Source organism: Zalophus californianus, chromosome 5, assembly GCF_009762305.2.
Source record: "Zalophus californianus isolate mZalCal1 chromosome 5, mZalCal1.pri.v2, whole genome shotgun sequence".
Classification (NCBI taxonomy): Eukaryota; Metazoa; Chordata; class Mammalia; order Carnivora; family Otariidae; genus Zalophus; species Zalophus californianus.
This window is the reverse complement of record NC_045599.1, coordinates 58,449,115-58,470,933: the sequence shown is the minus strand read 5'-3', so window position 1 is coordinate 58,470,933 and position 21,819 is coordinate 58,449,115. Positions and strand designations below refer to the sequence as shown.

The 21,819-nt window shown below is 37.0% G+C and overlaps 1 protein-coding gene across 2 annotated transcripts in view; it reads left to right on the top strand.

Annotated features, from left to right (window-relative positions):
• Positions 1-21,819, top strand: part of TBCA (tubulin folding cofactor A) — a 92,194-nt gene that overhangs the window by 52,693 nt on the left and 17,682 nt on the right. For both annotated transcript variants that reach the window (XM_027606781.2, XM_027606782.2), the window contains exon 2: positions 17,270-17,375. In XM_027606781.2, coding sequence (XP_027462582.1) covers positions 17,270-17,375 — 106 coding nt within the window. The remainder of the gene's footprint in view (positions 1-17,269; positions 17,376-21,819) is intronic.

Sequence of the window (21,819 nt, the reverse complement as noted above, 5' to 3'; positions counted from 1 at the left end):
TTGCCTAAATCTATTATATAATATGTTTTATGGGATGTCAGTATTGTAACTATCTAGGGCTAGTTTTGGGGGAAGCAAATTTGATGATGGCCATTGGAAATGCTTAAACGTCAAAAGTCATTCATCCAACCTAACTTCTTTATAAGTGTTGCTGTCTGTTTTCAGCATAATTTTGATTATTATTATCATTTTTGATCAAAGTTTCATGAAATAATGTAGCTTGTATTCATTTCTGGAATATTGACCCTGGTTCAGTTCTATTTAAATATAAAGACTTTTTTTTTTTAAGATTTTGTTTATTTATTTGTCAGAGAGAGCACGCACAAGCAGGGGGAGTGGCAGGCAGAGGAAGAAGCAGGCTCCCCGCTGAGCAAGGAGCCCCATGTGGGACTCGATCCCAGGATCCTGAGATCATGACCTGAGCCAAAGGCAGACGCTTAACCAACTGAGCCACCCAGGCGTCCCTAAAGACTTTTAAAAAACATTGTAGGGAGGGATAATTAACAAGGGACTGTAAAATGGGAATGATACTTAAATAGGACTCTAAGTATTTAATGCAGTAAAGTACTTAAAGGTCTGTTCATATTAGGCCCTCAATAAAAGTTTCTTTTCTTCCTTATCTCATACAATAAACTTGTCAAAAGTATTGTTTGTTTCTTCAGAGACAGAAGAGGTTGTTACCACCTGTGTCCGTAGGGGAGGATGATATCAAGCAGGAAAAAGGAAGTCCTGCTAGGAATTTCAAATAGGGATTTAATACAGGAGATGGATTATACAGGTGTTGATATAACTTTTATGACATGCTCAAATTTCATTGACTGGCCAGGTGTAGAAAAAAATAGGTAGGCATACCTTAGCTTTTGAACAAACATTAAAAATACAAATATTTCAAGTAAGTTGGGAAATATGTATTTTGCTCATAGTTCTATTCTGACAGTTGCAAATGAATAAATAGATTATATATTATTTTAAATATGGTGTGTAGCATAGGATTACGTTTCTTTTTCAGTGGATGCTATGCTGCCCAAAGGAGATTATTCTTACAAAACTAAGTTAAATGAATTTTCTTTTTCATTAATTGCTTCATATTAAAACCATAACTCTAGGAGTGGAGGGTGCTTTTCTTGGAGTTTCCGGTTGTTAATTGAGAGGGGGAAAAAAAAGACATGACTTACCTTTATCTTCAACTCATTGTATCTGTTCCTTAGAATCTATTCCATTCTTCTTCTTAAAGGTATTCTTGTAAGATTCCACATTAAGATTCTAAGCCAGGCCTACAGCAGTTTTAATCCTGGGATTTTTTTTTTCTTCATTAGACCATTGAAGTTATATTAACCATGATTTTTTTTTTCTTGATTTTCATCTTCCATTTGCTGGAGTATATTCTTAAGTAAATTTCTCAGAAAGAGGGAATTGCAGATAAACTTCTGAACTTTTATAGAACTAAAAAATATTCCCCTGGCCTATGACTTATTTCATCAGTTGTCCATATGACTTACTGTCTTAGATCTTAACATATCCTCAAAGAGGCCTTCCTTGACCATCGTATTTTAAATTTCAAATCCTGTGTATTACCAGTCCTTCTTTATTGCTTTTTCTCTTAAAGCACTTAACACATTCTAACATGCTATATATTTTGCTTATTTATTTCTTCTATTTCCCCACTAAAAAGTGCTGTACAGCAGAGATTTTTGTAGTTTTGTTCACTGCTACATCCTTGAGATATAAAATCATGCCTGGCACATAGTAGTCCCTCAGTAAATAATTGCCAAGTGAGTTAGTTAATGTTTCCCTCACTATTACGATTGTATATCGAAGTTATAAGTAATTTTCTCTTAGAACTTTTCAGGGATTGCTCCATTGTCTTCTGGTATCTGGTGTTATTAATGCAAAATATAATGCCAGTCTTTTTTTTTTTTTTTTTTCTTTTTCCTTTTATGGGTGACCTGTTCTCTCTTTCAGAGCTTTCCCTGGTGGCTCAGTCAGTAAAGCGTCTGCCTTTGGCTCAGGTAATGATCCTGGTGTCCTAAGATTGAATCTGGCATCAGGCTCCCGGCTCAGCGGGGAGCCTGCTTCTTCTTCTCCCTCTGCTTGTGCTCTCTCACTTGCTCTCTCTCAAATGAATAAATAAAATCTTTTTAAAAAAAAACCTTTCATTTTCTTGGATCTCTGGAAATTTTCAGCAGTGTACATAGATGTGGGTTTTTTCATTGATTCTAGTTGGTACTGAGGAAGCTCTTTAAGATTATTGTTTTTGTCCAGCCCTGGGAAATTATATTCTTAAAAAAAAAAAAAATCTTACCCTGGTTTTTTTCCTGTACTATCTACAACTCCTATTGATGATCAGATTTATCTTCTTTTTTCTTCATGTCCCATTTTCCATATTTTTCTCTTTTTAATTTTATATCTTTTTAAGGTTTGATATGTTTATTGATAGTTAAACAGTGAAATCTGGCATACTGTTTTGACTAAAATGAAATACCAATAGGCTACAATAAGATAGATTGATTTAATATTTGTATTTTATTTATTACTAATAATGGATGGCAAAGGTGGCTTATCACATTAATAGGAAAAGGAGGTATTCATCAGTAAATGAACATGGCTTATTGGAAGAGGACTTGCTCTAATTTTTTATCAGACACTATATATTTTAAATATTATGTAATAAAATATTACATATCCATAAAATTTATGAGTAGAGATGTTCGTTACAGTATTATTTATAATATGGGAATGGCCTAAATGTCCAATAAGGTAATACTTTATTAAGCTCTCATACTGGTACTGTGAAATGCTTTGCAACCACTAACAGCTATATTTTTCAAAGAATGTTCAGTAATATTGAAAATGATACATTGAGCATAGCATAAAGTATATAAACTTGTTGAGTCATTATGTTGTATACCTGAAAGAAGTGTAACAGTGTGTGTCAACTATAGTTCAATAAAAAAGAAAGAAAATGATATATTATCCCAATTATTTGTGTGTACACACACACACATAAATTTTCACACGTGTTTAATAAAAAGGACTAGTGGAAAGTATTCAAAATGTTAATACAGGTCTATATTCCCATATATGAAACCGTTGGGCCAATACGTATTCCTGAATTCCAAATTTTTTAGATTTTAGAACAGAAATATATGTTTTCATAACATCTGGGGAAGTACTCTATAACTATACACATATTTCAGCAGTGAAATGTGACTAATTCACATTAAGTAGGATACATAAAGTTTATAATATCATGTCAGCGGAGGTTACATTTTGCTGCTAAATCAATTTGTGCCAAACTTAATTTTAAAATTTCCTTTTTTGGGGTGCCTGGGTGGCTCAGTTGGTTGGGTGACTGCCTTCGGCTCAGGTCATGATCCTGGAGTCCCGGGATTGAGTCCCACATTAGGCTCCCTGCTCAGCGGGGGGTCTGCTTCTCCCTCTGACCCTCTTCCCTCTCGTGCTGTCTCTCATTCTCTCTCTCAAATAAATAAAATCTTTAAAAATAAATAAATAAATTTGCCTTTTTTTTAAACCTTTTTGGATTTCAGAATTATGTGCATTTTGGATCAGTAGTTATTTAAGCAATGAAATTAAGAATTTTTTTAATTTTTGTTTTTTATAATTTTTCACGTATTTCTAGGAACATATAAATATGTATGTTACAGGAAAAATATTTTAGCAACAAATTTAAAAACTATGACTATTAAAAAAACTATGACTGTATATACTTAATTGAATTAAGCTTTCTTACTAAATCTTAGCCTTCCCTACAGGAAGGGAAAAGAGCCAAATTCGCTGGAAGATACTCATTCAATGATTTAGCAAATACTTATCCAGTAACGACTATTTTAATAACTTATCAGGGAAATTAATATTTCAAACTATGATATAATGCCATTTCACATTCTTATTTTCAGAAATTTAATAATTCTTACAATTCCAGTTGTTCATGAGGATGCCAGGAGCACTAGGAAATTTCATACAATGCAGGTTGGGTATCAATTGATAAAAACCATTTTGGAAAGCGATTTGATAATATCTGGTGAAGTTGAGTTGTATATATTCTCTATTAAACCTCTTTAATGTCATGTGACTTGTCATTAATACATTGATTTATACAGTTAACTTCTCCTACTGCATCTTGCCCCCAAGCATTTTATTCACTGTAATTTTATATTACTTGGTTCTCACTACCTGTGAATTTTTTTTTTCTTTTTCCAGGGCAGTACATGTGCTATTCAATAACTTGCTTCCTGAGCCTTTTCACCAAAAAAGGCCTTTTTAAACAAAAACTTGACTTTCGTTTGTTTTGATATGCCAGTAGCCATGCAAATATTCAGCACCTTTACTTGTCAAATATGGTATGTAGTTAAGAGTCTCTTCAGTTTTGCTGGGGTTATTGCTATTTTCTGTAGACAAGCACAATGGGATAGGATGACTTGGATTACCAACCAAAATTATTTGTGAGCCTAGGCATGGAATCCATCTCTTTCACTACATACTTTCTCTAAAATCACATTTTTCTTATTTCTCAAGTTTTGTTCATTTCAGCATTGTTTTATATATCTCCTTAAATTAAAACTGTTAAAAGGCAAAAGTCAAATTTTTAGACTCAACTTTTTATACATTTAACCAACATCGAGTGCCTACTATGTACAAAGGTCAAGAATTTCTCCTAATCTTCTTGTCTTCAAGGAACAGAAGGCCTAGTTAGTAAACTGGCTTCAGTGTAATGTGATAAACACTAAGGTAGTTAAGAGGAGTTGGATAGAATTAGAGGTCTTCTAAGTCAGGGGTCAGCAACCCTTTTTATAAAGGAACAGTTAGTATATATTTTAGGCTGTTTGAGCCATACAGTTCTATCACAACTACTCATCTCTGCTGTCATTGCATGAAAACTAGTCAGAGGTGATACATAGATGAACGAGTGTGGTTGGTCACAAATTTGAATTCCATAAGATTTTTACAGGATACAAAATATTTTTACATTTTTTAACCATTTAAAAAATAAGATTAGTATTAAAAGTATTTTTAAATCACTTAAAAATCATTCGTAGCTCTCAAACTATACAAAAACAAGTGGCAGACCAAATATCGTTCATTGGCCACAGTTTGCCAACCCTTGTTGTAAGACTGATTTACAGGATGTTAATTGAATGTGCCTCTTCCTGTTACCCATTTAATCTCAGCTACTTTGATTTACTAGGAGAGTTTAGTAACCTAGGTTTTAGGAATAGTGAAAATGTAGGGGTGCCTGGGTGGCTCAGTTGGTTAACCATCTGCCTTCTGCTCAGGTCATGATCTCAGGGTCCTTGGATCAAGCACCACATGTGGCTCCCTGCTCAGCGAGGAGCCTGCTTTTCCCTCTTTCCACCCCCCCCCACACTCTGCATGTGTGCTCTCTCTCTTTCTCTCTCAAATAAATAAAATCTTTTAAAAAAAAAAAGGAACAGTGAAAACGTCATTGCTAACTCCAGTGGTTTTTGAGTATCCTTGATATTCTGTTTAATAATCATAATGCTATAAAGATAATAAAAGCAATGGTAATAACACTGTTGTGTTGTTGATATGCAAGTTACTCCAGCAAAGATTCCAAACTCATTTGCTTCCAGGGACCAAGTATAAGGCCTGAATGTTTGGGAAACAGGAAGTTGTGTGAATTGGGGCAAAGTGAACACACATGCCTCATCTGAAGAAAACAGTCACTACTTAGCTTCATCCCATAGATGGAAAGAAGCCCCAGTGTTCCCCGATGAAAAAGATCCGAGGGAAATCAAGACTTATATATAAGTTAAATTAAGTCTCCTAGTTGTTTAATGTGGAAACAAATCTGTTTTTGTTTTTTTATTATTAAACATTTTTTATTTAAATTCAGTTAATTAACATATAATGTATTATTGGGTTCAGAGGTACAGGCCTGTGATTCACCAGTCTTACATAATCCCCAGTGCTCATTACATCAAGTGCCCTCAATGTCCATCACCCAGTTACCCCATCCCTCCACCCACCCCCCCCCTCCACCAACCCTCAGTTTGTTTCCTATGATTTAAGAGTCTCTTATGGTTTGTCTCCCTCTCTGGTTTCATCTTGTTTTATTTTTTCCTCTCTTCCACTATGATCCTCTGTTTTGTTTCTTAAATTCCACATATCAGTGAGATCATATGATAATTATCTTTCTCTGAACCTCCATACTGTTTTCCAGAGTGGCTGCATCAGCTTGCACTCCCAACAACGGTGTAGCAGGGTTCCACTTTCTCCGCATCCTTGCCAACATCTGTTGTTTCCTGACTTGTTAATTTTAGCAATTCTGACTGGTGTGTGGTGGTATCTCATTGTGGTTTTGATTTGTATTTCCCTGATGCCGAGTGGTGTGGGGCATTTTTTCATGTGTCTCTTGTCCATTTGTATGTCTCCTTTGGAGAAATGTCTGTTCATGTCATGTGCCCATTTCTTGAATGGATTATTTGTTTTTTGGATGTTGAGTTTGATAACTTCTTTATATTTAGATTCTAGCCCTTTATCTGATACATCATTTGCAAATATCTTCTTCCATTCTGTCAGATGTCTTGTGGTTTTGTCGACTGTTTCCTTTGCTGTGCAAAAGCTTTTTATCTTGATGAAGTCCCAGTAGCTCATTTTTCCCTTTGTTTCCCTTCCCTTTGGTGACATGTCTAGCAAGAAGTTGCTGTGGCCGAGGTCGAAAAGGTTTCTGCCGGTGTTCTCCTCTAGGACTTTGATGTGATGGAGTCCTGTCTCACATTTAGGTCTTTCATCCATTTTGAGTCTATTTTTGTGTATGGTGTAAGGAAATGGTCTAGTTTCATTCTTCTGCATGTGGCTGTCCAATTTTCCCAACACCATTTATTGAAGAGACTTTTTTTTTTTCCATTGGACATTCTTTCCTGCTTTGTCAAAGATTAGTTGACCATAGAGTTGAGGGTCCATTTCTGGGTTTTCTGTTCTGTTCCATTGATCTATGTGTGTGTTTTTGTGCCAGTACCATACTGTCTTGATGATGACAGCTTTGTAATGGAGCTTCAAGTCCGGAATCATGATGCTACCAGCTTTGGTTTCCTTGTTCAACATTCCTTTGGCTCTTCAGGGTCTTTTCTGTTTCCATACAAATTTTAGGATTATTTGTTCCAGCTATGTGAAAAAAGTTGATGGTATTTGGATAGGGATTGCATTGAATGTGTAGATTGCTCGAGGTAGCATAGACATTTTCACAACATTTGTTATTCCAGTCCATGAGCATGGAACATTTTTCTATTTCTTTCTGTCTTCCTCAATTTCTTTCATGAGTGTTCTATAGTTTTCTGAGTACAGATCCTTTGCTCCTTTGGTTAGATTTATTCCTAAGTATCTTACAGTTTTGGGTGCAATTGTAAATGGGATCGAGTCCTTAATTTCTCTTTCTTCTGTCTCATTGTTAGTGTATAGAAATGTGACTGATTTCTGTGCATTGATTTTATATCCTGCCACTTTACTGAATTCCTGTATGAGTTCTAGCAATTTTGGGGTGGAGTCTTTTGGGTTTTCCACATAGAGTATCATATCATCTGGGAAGAGTGAGAGTTTGACAACTTCTTTGCCTATTCGGATGCCTTTGATTTCTTTTTGTTGTCTAATTGCTGAGGCTAGGACTTCTAGTACTATGTTGAACAGCAGAGGTGATAGTGGACATCCCTGCTGTGTTCCTGACCTTGCGGGAAAAGCTGTTTTTCCCCATTGAAAATGATATTCACTGTGGGCTTTTCATATATGGCTTTTATGATACTGAGTTATGTTCCCTCTTTCCCTACACTGTGAAGAGTGTTAATCAAGAAAGAATGCTGCACTTTGTCAAATGCTTTTTCTGCATCTACTGAGAGTATCATATGGTTCTTATTCTTCTTTTATTTATGTAGTGCATCACATTGATTGATTTGTGGATGTTGAACCAACCTTGCAGCCCAGGAATAAATCCCATTTGGTTGTGGTGAATAATCCTTTTAATGTACTCTTGGATCCTATTGGCTAGTATATTGGTGAGAATTTTGGCATCCATTTTCATCAGGGATATTAGTCTGTGATTCTCCTTTTTGGTGGGGTATTTGTCTGGTTGTGGGATCAAGGTAATGCTGGCCTCATAGAGTTTGGAAGTTTTCCTTCCATTTCTATTTTTTGGAACAGTTTCAGAAGAATACGTATTAATTCTTCTTTAAAGTTTGGTAGAATTCCCCTGGGAAGCCATCTGGCCCTGGCCTCTTGTTGGGAGAGTTTTGAGTACTGCTTCAATTTCCTTGCTGGTTATGGTTCTGCTCAGTTTTCTATTTCTTCCTGTTTCTCTTTTGGTAGTTTATACATCTCTAGGAATGCATCCATTTCTTCCAGATTGCCTAATTTGTTGCCATGTAGTTGCTCATAATATGTTCTTATAATTGTTTGTATTCCTTCAGTATTGGTTGTGATCTTTCCTCTTTCACTCATGATTTTATTTATTTGGGTCCTTTCTTTTTTCTTTTTGATAAGTCTCACCAGGGGTTTATCAGTCTTATTAATTCTTTCCAAGAATCAGCTTCTAGTTTCATTGATCTGTTCTGTTCTTTTGGTTTCTATTTCGTTTATTTCTGCTTTAATCTTTATTATTTGTCTTCTCTGCTGGGTTTACACTTTATTTGCTGTTTTTTCTCCAGCTCCTTTAGCTGTGAGGTTAGTTTGTGTATTTGAGACCTTTCTTGTTTCTTGAGAAAGGTTTGTATTGCTATATACTTCCCTCTTATGTCTGCATTTGCTGCATCCCAAAGGTTTCGAATAGTTGTGTTTTCATTTTCATTGTTTCCATGAATTTTTAAAATTCTTCTTTAATTTCCTGGTTGACCCATTCATTCTTTAGCAGGCTGCTCTTTAGCCTCCATGTATTTGAATTCTTTCCAAATTTTCTCTTGTGATTGAGTTCCAGTTTCAAAGCATTGTGGTCCAAAAATATGCAGGGAATGATCCCAGTCTTTTGGTACGGGTTGAGACCTGATTTGTGACCCAGTATGTGATCTCTTCTGGAGAATGTACCGTATGCATTCAAGAAGAATGTGTATGCTGTTGCTTTAGGGATGGAATGCTCTGAATATGTCTGTGAAGTCCATGTGGGCCCGTGTGTCATTCAAAGCCCTTGTTTCCTTGTTGATCTTCTGCTTAGATGGTCTGTTCATTACAGTGAGTAGGATGTTAAAGTCCCCTACTATGATTGTATTATTATCAATGTGTTTCTTTAATTTTTTTGTTAATTGGCTTATATAGTTGGCTGTTTCGTGTTAGGGGCATAAATATTCACAATTGTTAGATCTTCTTGTTGGATAGATCCTTTAATTATGATATAGTGTCCTTCCTCATCTCTTATTGCAGTCTTTGGTTTAAAATTTAATTTGTCTGATATAAGGATTGCCACCCCAGCTTTCATTTGATGTCCATTAGCATGATACATGGTTTTTACCTCCTCACTTTCAAACTGGAGGTGTCTTTGGGTCTAAAAAGAGTCTCTTGCAGACAGCATATCGATGGGTCTTGTTTTTTTAACCAGTCTGATACCCTGTGTCTTTTGATTGGGGCTTTTAGCCCATTTACATTCAGGGTAACTATTGAAAGATGAATTTAGTGCCATTGTATTACCTGTAAAGTCACTGTTTCTGCATATTGTCTCTGTTCCTTTCTGATCGGTGTTACTTTGGGCTTTCTTTTGCTTAAAGGGTCTTTTTTTTTTTTTTTTTTTCCCCTTGAGAGACAGAAAGCATGAGCAGAGAGAAGGGCAGAGGGAGAAGGAGAAGCAGGTTCCCTGCTGAGCAGGGAGCCCGATGAAGGGCTCGATCCCAGGACCCTGAGATCATAACCTGAGCTGAAGGCAAAGGCCCAACCGACTGAGCCACCAGGCACCCCTTAAAGGACCCCTTTTAATATTTTATGGCTGTCTGGTGATCACAAATTCTTTTAGTTTCTGTTTGTCCTGGAAGCTTTTTATCACTCCTTTTATTTTGAATGACATCCTGGCTGGATAAAGTATTCTTGGCTGCATATTTTTCACATTTAGCACCCTGAATGTATCATGTCAATCCTTTCTGGCCTGCCAGGTCTCTGTGGATAGGTCTGCTGCTGCCAGTCTGTTTCTACCCTTGTAGGTTTCAGACCTCTTTTTTTTTTTTTTTTTAAGATTTTATTTACTTGACAGCACAAGTAGGCAGAGCAGCACGCAGAGGGAGAAGGAGAAGCAGGCTGTCTGTGGAGCAGGGAGCCCGATGTGGGGCTTGATCCCAGGAGCCCGGGATCATGACCTGAGCTGAAGGCAGATGCTTAACCACTGAGCCACCCAGGCACCCCGGTTTCAGACATCTTGTCCCAAGCTGCTTTCAGGATTTTCTCTTTGTCGTTGAGATTTGTAAGTTTCACTATTACATGTTGGGGTGTTGACCTATTTTTATTGATTTTGAAGGGGTGTTCTCTGTGCCTTCTGGATTTTGATGCCTGTTTCCTTCGCCAGATTAGGGAAGTTCTCTGCTATAATTTGCTCCAATATACCTTCTGCCCCTCTCTCTCTTTCCTCTTCTTCTGGGATTCCAATTATTCTAGTATTATTTCACTTTATGGTATCACTTATCCCTCGAATTCTTCCCTCGTGATCCAGTAGTTATTTCTCTTATGCTCAGCTTCTTTATTCTCCATCGTTTGATCTTCTGTATCACTAATTCTCTCTTCTGCCTTATTTATCCTAGCAGTTAGAACCTCCATTTTTTTATTGCATCTCATTAATAGCCTTTTTTATTTCGACTTGGTTAGATTTTGGTTCTCTTATTTCTCCAGAAAGGGATTCTCCTCTGTCTTCTATGCTTTTCTCAAGCCCAGCTAGTATCTTTATAATCATTATTCTGAACTCTAGTTCCGACATCTTACTTATGTCCATACTGATTAGGTCCCTGGCAGTCAGTACTGCCTCTTATTCTCTTGTTTGACGTAAGCTTTTCCACCTTGTCATTCTGTCCAGCGAAGAATAGATGAATGAGAGAACAAAATACTAAAATGGCAATGAGCCCAGAGAAATAAACACTAAACAAATAAATTAGATGAGTCCTGAAACAAATTAAAAAAATATATAATTAGGCGGGTGGATGAAACAGAGCAATACACTGGATCCTGTGTGTATTTTGATCTGTTAGAAAACTAGATCCCAAAATTGTAAAGAAAAACTTACATATGTACAAAAATAAAATTAAATACGATGAAGCAATAGAATGTAACTGTAAAAATGAAAATTAAAAGACAAAAAACAAAAGAGAAGAAAAAAGAAGGAATATACACAGGTTAACAGAACAGAGCAATACGCTATATTCTGAGTGTATTTGGGTTGGTTTGTTAGAAGAAACTACGTCTCAAAATTATAAAGAAAGAAAACATATATATATATGTATATTTATACAAAAATAAAATTAAATACATTGAAAGGATAGACTATCTGTAATGATGAAAATTTAAAAAGACTTTAAGATAACAAGAAAAAACCAGAAAGAGAAAGAAAAAGAAAGAATATGATCAGGGAGGTGAAGAGAACAGAGCCATACACTAGATTCTGGATGTATTTTGATCTGTTAGAAGAAACTGCATCCCAAAATTGTAAAGAAAGAAAAACTTACATATTTACAGAAACAAAATTAAATACAACGAAAGATAGAATGTAACTATAAAAATGAAAATTAAAAAAAGATTTTTCAAAAGTTGATAAATTCGTTGAAAAAGGGAAGAGGGAAAAGAATTAAAATTGAAAGACTAAAGAATCATGGGGGAGAAAACCATGAATTCTATATGCTGTATTCCCCTAGCGCTGAAGTTTTGCAATTCTCATTGCTCAGTAAAACTTGGTCTTGGCTGGTTGTTCTTGCTGATCTTATGGGAAGAGTCCTGTTACATTGATCCTCAAGTGTCTTTCCCCGGGCGGAATTGCACTGCCCTTGCCAGGGGGCCAGGCTAAGTGATCTGCTGGATTGGGGCATGTGGCTTTTGTTCCCCGAAGGCTTTCCACACCACTTTTAGAGGATGAGAATGAAAATGGTGGCCTCCCAATCTCCAGCCCCAGAGCCAAGAGCTCAGGGTCCCACTCCTCAGTGAGCCCTCAGGGAAAAGCAGTCACTCACTCCTGTCTCCCTGGTCTCTTGTCTGCTCTGTGCTCACCTAGCCTGTTATTGAACATTTGTATCTCAGTCATGGGACCCCATTTTGAGTCCCCAGACCCTGAAGACTCATGTGGTGCATACCTGCGCATCTCCTCCACAGGTAGGAAGGGGGCTCTCGCTGATTCTGCCACTTGCTGGGCCCCTGCTCAGAGAGTAGTCGCCTGCCTGTGCTGGGGTTCACAGTTTATGGCAACCTCAAGCTCAGAGCCCACTCCTGGGCTTGTTGATTGCAGCCGACTTCTCTGATGCCTGGGAGCTCTGCCACACTCAGGCACCCCCAGTCTTTCTGAGACCCAGGGGATCCTGAGACCACACTGTCCCACCTAGGATTCCGCCTACTTTGCCACCTGGCCACTTCTCAGGCAGGGATGTCCCTCACTGGAGCAGACTTCTAAAAGTTCTGATTTTGCACTTCACTGCTGTATCGCTTTCCAGTAGCCGGCTTACGTAGGCTCCCTCCTCCTGCGGCTTATCTTCCCACGTACTGCCTCAGATTCACTTCTCCGCACCTCCTACCTTGGAGAAAGTGGTTGGTTTTTTATTTGTAGAGTTGCAGCTATTATTTTCTTAGATCTCTGGTTGAGTTTGCGGGTGTTCAGAATGATTTGATAGCTACCTAGCTGAATTCCTGAGACCAGGTGAAACCAGGGTCTCCTACTCTTCCTTATTTCTTTTTATTGCTAAATACTATTCTCTTACACAGGTATATTATATTTTATTTGTCCATCAGTTGATGGGCTTTTGAGTTGTTTTCACATTTTGCCTATTATGCATAATGCTGCTATGAACACTCATGTACAAGTTTTTATGTGGACATATGTTTTCATTTCTCTTGGGTATACACTTAGGAATGGAATTACTGGTATATATGGTAACTCTCTGTTGAACTTTTTGAGGAATGGCTAAACTTCCAAAGCAGGTGTACCAGTTTGCATTCCTACCAGCAGTGTTTGATGGTTTCACTTTTTCCACATCCTTGTCAGCAACACTTGTTATTATCTGACTTTTATTTCCCTGACTTTCTAATTATAGTCATCCTAATGAATTTGAAGTAATATCTCACTGTGGTTTTGATGTACATTTCCCTGATAACTAACGAAGTTGAGCATCTTTTCATGTGTTTATTGGGCATTTGTATATTTTCTTGGGAGAAATGTCTATTCAGATTCTCTTTATCCATTTTTAGTTGGGTTATTTGTCTTTTTTTTTTTTTAAGATTTTATTTATTTGACAGAGACAGTGAGAGCAGGAACACAAGCAGGGGGAGTGGGAGAGGGAGAAGCAGGCTTCCCGCAGAGCAGGGAGCCCGATGCGGGACTCAGTCCCAGGACCCTGGGATCATGACCTGAGCCGAAGGCAGACGCTTAACAACTGAGCCATCCATGGGCGGCTGGGTGGCTCAGCTGGTTAAGCGACTGCCTTCGGCTCAGGTCATGATCCTGGAGTCCCAGGATCGAGTCCCGCATCGGGCTCCCTGCTCAGCAGGGGGTCTCCTTCTCCCTCTGACCCTCTTCCCTCTCGTGCTCTCTCTCATTCTCTCTCTCTCAAATAAATAAATAAAATCTTTAAAAAATCTTAAAAAAAAAAAAACTGAGCCACCCAGGCGCCCTATTTGTCTTTTTATTATCGAATTATAAGTTGTTTATAGATTCTAGATATGTTTCTTATTCTATATATGATTTTCAAATATTTTCTCCCATTCTGTTGTCTCTTTCACTTTCCTAATAGTGTCCTTTGAAGCACAAAAGTTTTTAATTTTGACAAAAGCCAATTTATTGTTTTCCTTTCTTCTTCTTACAGTTTTGGTGTCATATCTAAAAATTCAGAGTCATCAAGATATACTCCTAAAAAAAAAAAAAAAAGATTTACCCCTATGTTTTCTTCCAGAAGTTTTCTAATTTTGGCCTTTTAGATCTTTGATCCATCTTGAGTTAATTTTTTTATATGGTTGGCATAAGGTGGGGAGGTGGGGTAGAAATCACAGGCTTTAACCTCAAAAATCAAACTAAAGATGTTATGTCTGAAGATACTAATAAGTAAGTAGCAGGAGATACATGAAACAAGACTGTCAAAATACTAATTATTAGTGTTCAGTGAAGAATGCATGGGATTTACTATGCTATTTTCTCTAGATTTTTTTTGTTTCAAAATATCCATAACAGAATGTTGTTCTGAATATCAGTTATAGTTTCTTAGCACCATTAATTACATTGACCTATCATCAGTATCCTTTGCTTGGTATTGGACTATTAGTTATTAGACAGCCCCAAGTACAAGTTGGGGTATAATTGTGAAAATCTTAATTACTATAATAAAAACTATACAATCAAAACAAATTAAGCTAAAACTTTTTTATCTCAAGGTCTCTAAATTCTTGATATACCCAAAACTTGTGTTCTATCTAGAATTTTATGAACAGTGTGTTTAAATGTGTTGTATACGAATTCGTGTAGTTTACGGATTTCTACGATGTACTTCTCAGACTTCTGTTGAGGGACAGCTGTTCTGGAGAATGCTGAGTGGAGAAAAGTCTTTATTTTGCCTCACATAAGCTTGCAGTTGAACAAAGATAAACTGATTTTCTTACTACAGGACTTCTCCGGATCTTTTAATATGCAAATACAAATCCTAAATCTTTAATATTCGGCCCACAGTGTTGTTTTTGTTTTGTTTTGGTTTGGTTTATTTTTTAGAGAGAGCGTGAATGTGCACTCTTCTCTTTGTAACAGAACAAATAGAAATACAGCAAGGATATAAAAAATTGACCAACACCATCCAGTCACTGGATCTAATTGCCATTTATAGAATACGCCATTTGGCAATACAAGAATACACATTCTTTGTTTTTTGGGGTTTTTTGGGTTTTTTTTTTTTTTGGTGGGGGGCAGAGGAGAAGGAGAGAGAGAACCTTAAGCAGGCTCCTTGCTGGCGCAAAGCCCCACGCCGGGCTCAGTCTCAACAACCGTGAGATCAAGACCTGAGCCAAAATCAAGAGTCAGATAACTTAACCAGCTGAGCCACCCAGGTTCCCCAGCAAGCAGTGTTTTTTAAGCTTATTTGACCACTTGTATACCATGGAGTAGTTTGGAAAACATCAGACTACATATTTAAAAATCACATTAATGCCATACCTATATAATTAAAAGTTTAAGTTATTTATCACTCCCCTGATTGTCATTTCTTAACGTTTCCCCTTTCTCCTCCTTAGGTCTCTCCTTTTCTATTGCTCTTATTTTTGTAATTTCCTCTCATGTATTTGTCTAACTACTGAAAGTGACCAGATTTTGAAATTGCTATGTTTCTCTGTGGGTATGGGTTTGTTACTAATAGAAAATATTTAACACTAGTAGAAAATATTTTCAGGTAATTATGCCTTTAAAATATAATAAATTATGACTTCTATTTGTACTTGTTATTTTAACTAATAGCATTTGCAAAACTTGCAAAAGAGAGCAATGTTTAGAGAATTACAACTATTAGATAAATTTTGTTGTCTTTCTAATTGAATTTTGCTTTATTCCAAAAAATTTAGAAAATATTGCTAAAGGAATAATTGGCGAACTTTAAAATTATTCAAAATTGAAAAGCCTGGTGAACTTTGATCCAAATCAGGAAAGATGGCACCATTACAATGGAGAGGCATAATGAGGATGATAAACATCATCCTAGGGGTGGTGTTCAATGTCAGACCTCTTAATGAGACCAGTGAATAACACTGACTATTGGCATTTTATATGTAGTAGTGAATGGGTGAAGGACTATAATCATACTCACTACTTGCTATTGTTTTTTTGTATTAATATTCAGCTATAGGAATGTTTTAAAAGTCAAATGAAGAATAAACTCAAATGTAAAAGCTCAAAAAAAAGTTTAACTCCCAGCTGACCTCAGCTGACCTCCCCTACCCCAGATCATTAGGGCTTGTCTCCTCAGGTAACCAGAAATAGTACTTTCTCAAGTACTGTTATTTCCCTTATTATTTGTTTCTTGAGTATCCTCTGTTACTTGTTTATATTCATTGCCCTGTGTGGTGCTTGAGATTCTTTCCCCCTCTGTTCCTCCCTTGGCATGCACACACTCTCTAAAATAAATAAATAAAATACATATATTTTTTAAATCCTGTTTTGAAATATACTTAAAAATCTTAGTGTCATTGCAAATGATTGGACAAAAGCCATTCTCTTATATTTTTAAATTCCATCCCAGAAACACAGGTGTAGAAATTAATAAGCGAGCCAGATGGAGAAAGCTGCTTTTAATATATATGAACTCTGAAAGCTTTTTATTCTGCTATTTAGATATTGTGAGTGTTAGTGTTTTCTTGAACTACATTTTTGTTTTATATTAAAACTTATAAACCAGGATTAGAGGAGGTTGAGCTGTTATGATTAATTGTACTTTGGTTATTTGAGGAATAATTAGTAGGACTTTGTATTTCTCTCTTCCAATTTATTGTTGAAAATCTCCCGGATCTTTATCAATATCTTTTCTTGCTTTAGTAAATATTCATTTCCACTGTTTGTCCCTAAGAGAACCATGTCTAAATTATCTACCCCACTCCCTCACACAAGGAAGGTTAGGCATAAAACTAAGTGAATAGTAAATACTTGTTAAACAATTTTATTGTTGAAAATAATGTAATCTATCTTTGTGATTTGGCATGCAGTATACTGATTTTTTTTCCAGTAAGTTGAGCTTTTTCCAGTATGTTTCAAGTACATGTATAAAAATTTGGAAAATATATATTAATTAAAAGGACAAATGTTAGTACATGATAATTTTGTGTGTTTTTACATTGTAAATACAATTATTATAGTGAAACATGTTTTTAATTAAAAATTTAAGAATTTCATGCTTTGAAGATTACACTTGGTTTAGACAGGTATAGGACTTACAGGCCTGAGGATCAGACTTAATATCTATGGCAAGGTATTTTTCTTTCCTCCTTGCCTCCTCCCTGTCTAGTACACATACTTTGGTATTCTAAGTATGTTTTATATTTACATTTTCTTTGTTTCCCATGGTCTGTTTGCTAGAGAGAAAGTTAATTCTTGGAACCATTTTTGGTTTATTTATAGATTGGTCAAAGAAAAAATGATGTATGAGAAAGAAGCAAAACAACAAGAAGAAAAGATCGAAAAAATGAAAGCTGAAGATGGTGAAAATTATGCCATTAAAAAGCAGGTAAATTGTATCTTTAATAATAATAGCTAACATTTACAGAATACCATGTTAACTAATATTTTAACAGCCCTTTGAGAAGGTGCTGTTATTTTCTTCTTTAGTATTACAGCATCCATTTAAAATTAGGGAAGCAGGGGCGTCTGGGTGGCTCAGTCAGTTAAGCGTCTGCCTTTGGCTCAGGTCATGATCCCAGGGTGCTGGGATCGAGCTCCGCATTGGGCTCCCTGCTCAGCCGGGAAGCCTGCTTTTCCCTCTCCCTCTCCCTGCCGCTCCCTCTGCTTGTGCTCTCTCTCTCTCTGTCAAATAAATAAATAAAATCTTAAAAAAAAAAAAAATCAGGGAAGCACAGGTTACATAGTTTGCCCACAGTCAACAGAATCACCACACAGTATAGCTAGGGTTTGAATACAGGAGTTCTGGGTCTAATATTTGTACTCTTAATCCATTAAGCTATCCTGCCTCTCCATTTTAAAAATGTATTAAATATAAAAATGGGGGCACCTGCCTGGCTTAGTGAGAAGAGCATGAGTGTTGATCTCAGGGTTCTGAGGTTTAGCCCCACCTAGTTTGTAGAGATTACTAAAAAAAATAAACTTAAAAATATTTAATATATAAATGGCCTAATCTTATATTAAATGTATTTGTATATTAAATTTACAAATATTTTCCCCAAACTGATTTGAAGACCACCAAAATAAATATATATATATTACAAGTGGCTGCTTCTGATTATTCTCATGACAAATTTCAGTCTCCTTAGTACTGCACACAAGGCTCTTCTTGATTTTGGTACCTGCTTATCCAGCCTTATCTCTTGCTATTCCCTCCCTGGACCTCTTGGGCCCTGCCTTTTTGTTTCCTGAACATGCTGTTTTCCCTTTTATTTTATTTTATTTTATTTTGTTTTATTTTATTTCATTATGTTAATCACCATACATTACATCATTAGTTTTTGATACAGTGTGCTCTTTTCCTTTGCTTCTGACGTACTGCCTGTGTGTGAGATGCTCTTCCTACTTCTCCTGCCTACCCTTTCCTTATAAATTCCTGTTTATCTGTTAAACATCCCCTGCCCTCTACCTCAACACGGAGATAGATATCCCCCCTCTGTTCTCCCATAACATCTTATTTAGTCCCATCAGAGCATTTATTGAAGAGTCACTCTTGGCTGACACTTGTTTCACAATTCCTTGAGAAAATAGAGGCTATTGGGAACTTTGCTTTTTCCCACCACAAAGTCTTTCACCCTATCTGCATCCGTACCTGCACTATCTTCCTTCCTATTAGAATGGGTTATGTTCCCTAACCCTTGTGAAAACCATCAGTGACACTATTCTCACATTTTTGTCCTCATACATAACCTCAATAGCATTTTGACCCGAGTAACCACTCTTCTTGAAACATTTTTTTATATTATCATCTTTGGTAGAATAATAGCCTCCTGGTTTTCCTCCCGTTTCACTAGCATTCCTCAGTCTCCTTTGCTGAAACTCTCTCTTCCCCTACCCCTGTGCTCATTGTCTCCCCCACGCCGTGTGTGTGTGTGTGTGTGTGTGTGTGTGTGTGTGTGTGTGTGTGTGTTTTAACCTTTAAGAGTTCCATCTGCAATCTCTAGGTCTTAAGTTCGTACCGTCATATAACTTCTCCATTTTTATGTCCACTCATTTATTCACTCAACAGATATTTATTGAATCCCCTGCTACTTGCAAATACTGTTCTAGGCATTCTTTTAGGCATGGCATTAAAAAGAACAACAAAACAGAAACAAACTAGAGTCCCTACTTACTTGACATTCATTCTAGTGCCAGGATCTTCCAGTTTATATCTCTGGGCTTGACCATTCCAGACGTATATATATTCAGCTAATCACCTACTTGGCATATTCTCTTGGGTGTCCAAGAGAATCTTGGGTCTTCCCTCAAGCTAACCCGCATTCTCAAAACAAAAATCTGTTTCTTCTCTTGTTATCCCCCTTCAGTAAATGATATCTCCAGTCATCCAGATACCTAAAACCAAAAATTTAGTGGATCTCTCTCTTTTTTTTTTAAGATTTTATTTATTTATTTATTTGACAGAGAGAGATACAGCGGGAGCAGGAACACAAGCAGGGGGAGTGGGAGAGGGAGAAGCAGGCTTTCCGCAGAGCAGGGAGACCGATGGGGGACTCGATCCCAGGATCCCGGGATCATGACCTGAGCCGAAGGCCGACACTCAACAACTGAGCCACCCGGGCGCCCAGTGGATCTCTTCTTGATGCTTTTCTCTCTTTTAATAACCACATCTAATATCTGCAAGTCCTGTTTCTTATTCCCTCTTTTTTTTTTCCCTACTATGACTGCCTTTAATCCAGTCCACTCTCATCTTTTGCCTACAGTGTTGCAAAAACCTCCTATCAGCACACCTCTTTGTCTCTTGAAACCTCCATTCGCTCCCACCACAACAGCCGATTGATCTCTAAAATGGTACCTCAGATCATTTACTCCTTTACTTAAAATCCAGCACGCAGTGCATGTAGAATAAAATCCAGACGACACCAAGGAAAAGGAGAGTATAAACAAGCTTATACAGATTATATCTCAAGACTTCTTTAAATCAGGACTCTGTGAACTCACAGTGGTTACAATCATATAAATTATGTTACAGATGATGATAGCGAACACTCAATCAAGACTTCATTCAACAGTATTAATCATTTAAAATGGATTTTTCTTTTTCTTTTTTTTTTTTTAAAGATTTTATTTATTTATCTGACAGCTATAGCGAGAGAGGGAACACAAGCAGGGGGAGTGGGAGAGGGAGAAGCAGGCCTCCCGCTGAGCAGGGAACCTGATGTGGGGCTCTATCCCAGGACCCTGGGACCATGACCTGAGCCGAAGGCAGACGCTTAACAACTGAGCCATCCAGGGGCCCCAAATGGATTTTTCTGTAGACATGTGCTATCTGTGTTGCAAAAGGAACACAGTGTCATCTGAAACATCCAGGAAGAAAATCTCATTTTGAGCTTCTAGGAGACCCTGCCTTCCTCTATGTGTGGTATAGCAGAGGACATTTGTGTTTAAGATTTTCGTAAATTTAGGGAGGATTTGTAAATAGATTTGTAGATAGAGTATGTCTGCTGACATATTGACCGCTGTGAACTAACTGCTCTTCATAAGGATTTACATATGGAATACAATTTTTTGATTCTTAAAATAATGATGGTTAAATGCTTTTTTATTATTTTTTAAAGATTTTATTTATTTATTTGACAGAGACACAGCAAGAGAGGGAACACAGGCAGGGGGAGCGGGAGAGGGAAAAGCAGGCTTCCTGCGGAGCAGGGAGCCCGATGTGGGGCTCGATCCCAGGACCCTGGGATCATGACCTGAGCCGAAGGCAGACGCTTGACGACTGAGCCACCCAGGTGCCCCAAATGCTTTTTTAAATATGTACTTGTATAAATATTTATATCACTCTTGCCCCTCTCTCACTTTAATGCCCTCTGTTGTTTTCCAGCATCTAGTAAGAAATAGTATGACATAGTATATGATTTTATTTCTTCCAGGTGCTTCTCAATCAGGCTTATTTTCCCAGATATGTAGCTTCTGACCTCAGTTGGTTTTTTTCTTTGCCCTGTTCTTTTAATCACCAGTAATGTATTAAAAAACAGCCATATAGCTAGAATAGAAGTTGTAAGTTACCTGGATGGAGAATAAATGTGTTCTCTTTCTAAATAAAATTCTACAAATAATGTCACAGATTATCATATATTGATCATCTTTCAACAAAGTCACTACTTTATAGGTAGGGATTAACTCTTCATTGAATCTTCTGTTCTAATTGTTATTTAAAAGTACTAGCCACTAAACTACATTATCATTGGCTACGTATACAGATGTAAAAAGGGGAAATTTTTTGTTTAAAAAATCCTTTCCAGGGCACCTGGGTGGCTCAGTCAGTTAAGCATCCAACATTTGGTTTAGGTGCAGGTCATGCTCTCATGGGTCGTGGGATTGAGCCCCACCTCCAGCCCCATGCTTAGAGAGGGGAGTCTGCTTGAATATTCTCTCCCTCTGCCCCTTCCCCCACTCTTGTGCTCATGCGTGCTCTTTTTTATCTCTTTCTCAAATAAGTAAAATAAATCTTTTAAAAAAATCCTTTCTACACTCAGCCATGTTAAAATTCTCTCTTTTGTCACAGCGGTCATGGTTTATAACATGATTTCTTAGATTCCTAGTCAACCTAGCACTTACCTTCAAAAATACTACCCCATATCTAATTACAGAACAATAAATCTTTCTGTTAACTGCTATTGTTAACCTGTAGTTTATACAGTTGTCAGTTGCAGTTTTGTTTGTCTCAGGAAACCTTTTCTTTAACCCATCCTACCTGCTTTTCTGTTTCCTTTCCCTAGCTTAGCTATACTGAGGCCAGCCATTCATGTTATATGCAACAAGAGCTGCTT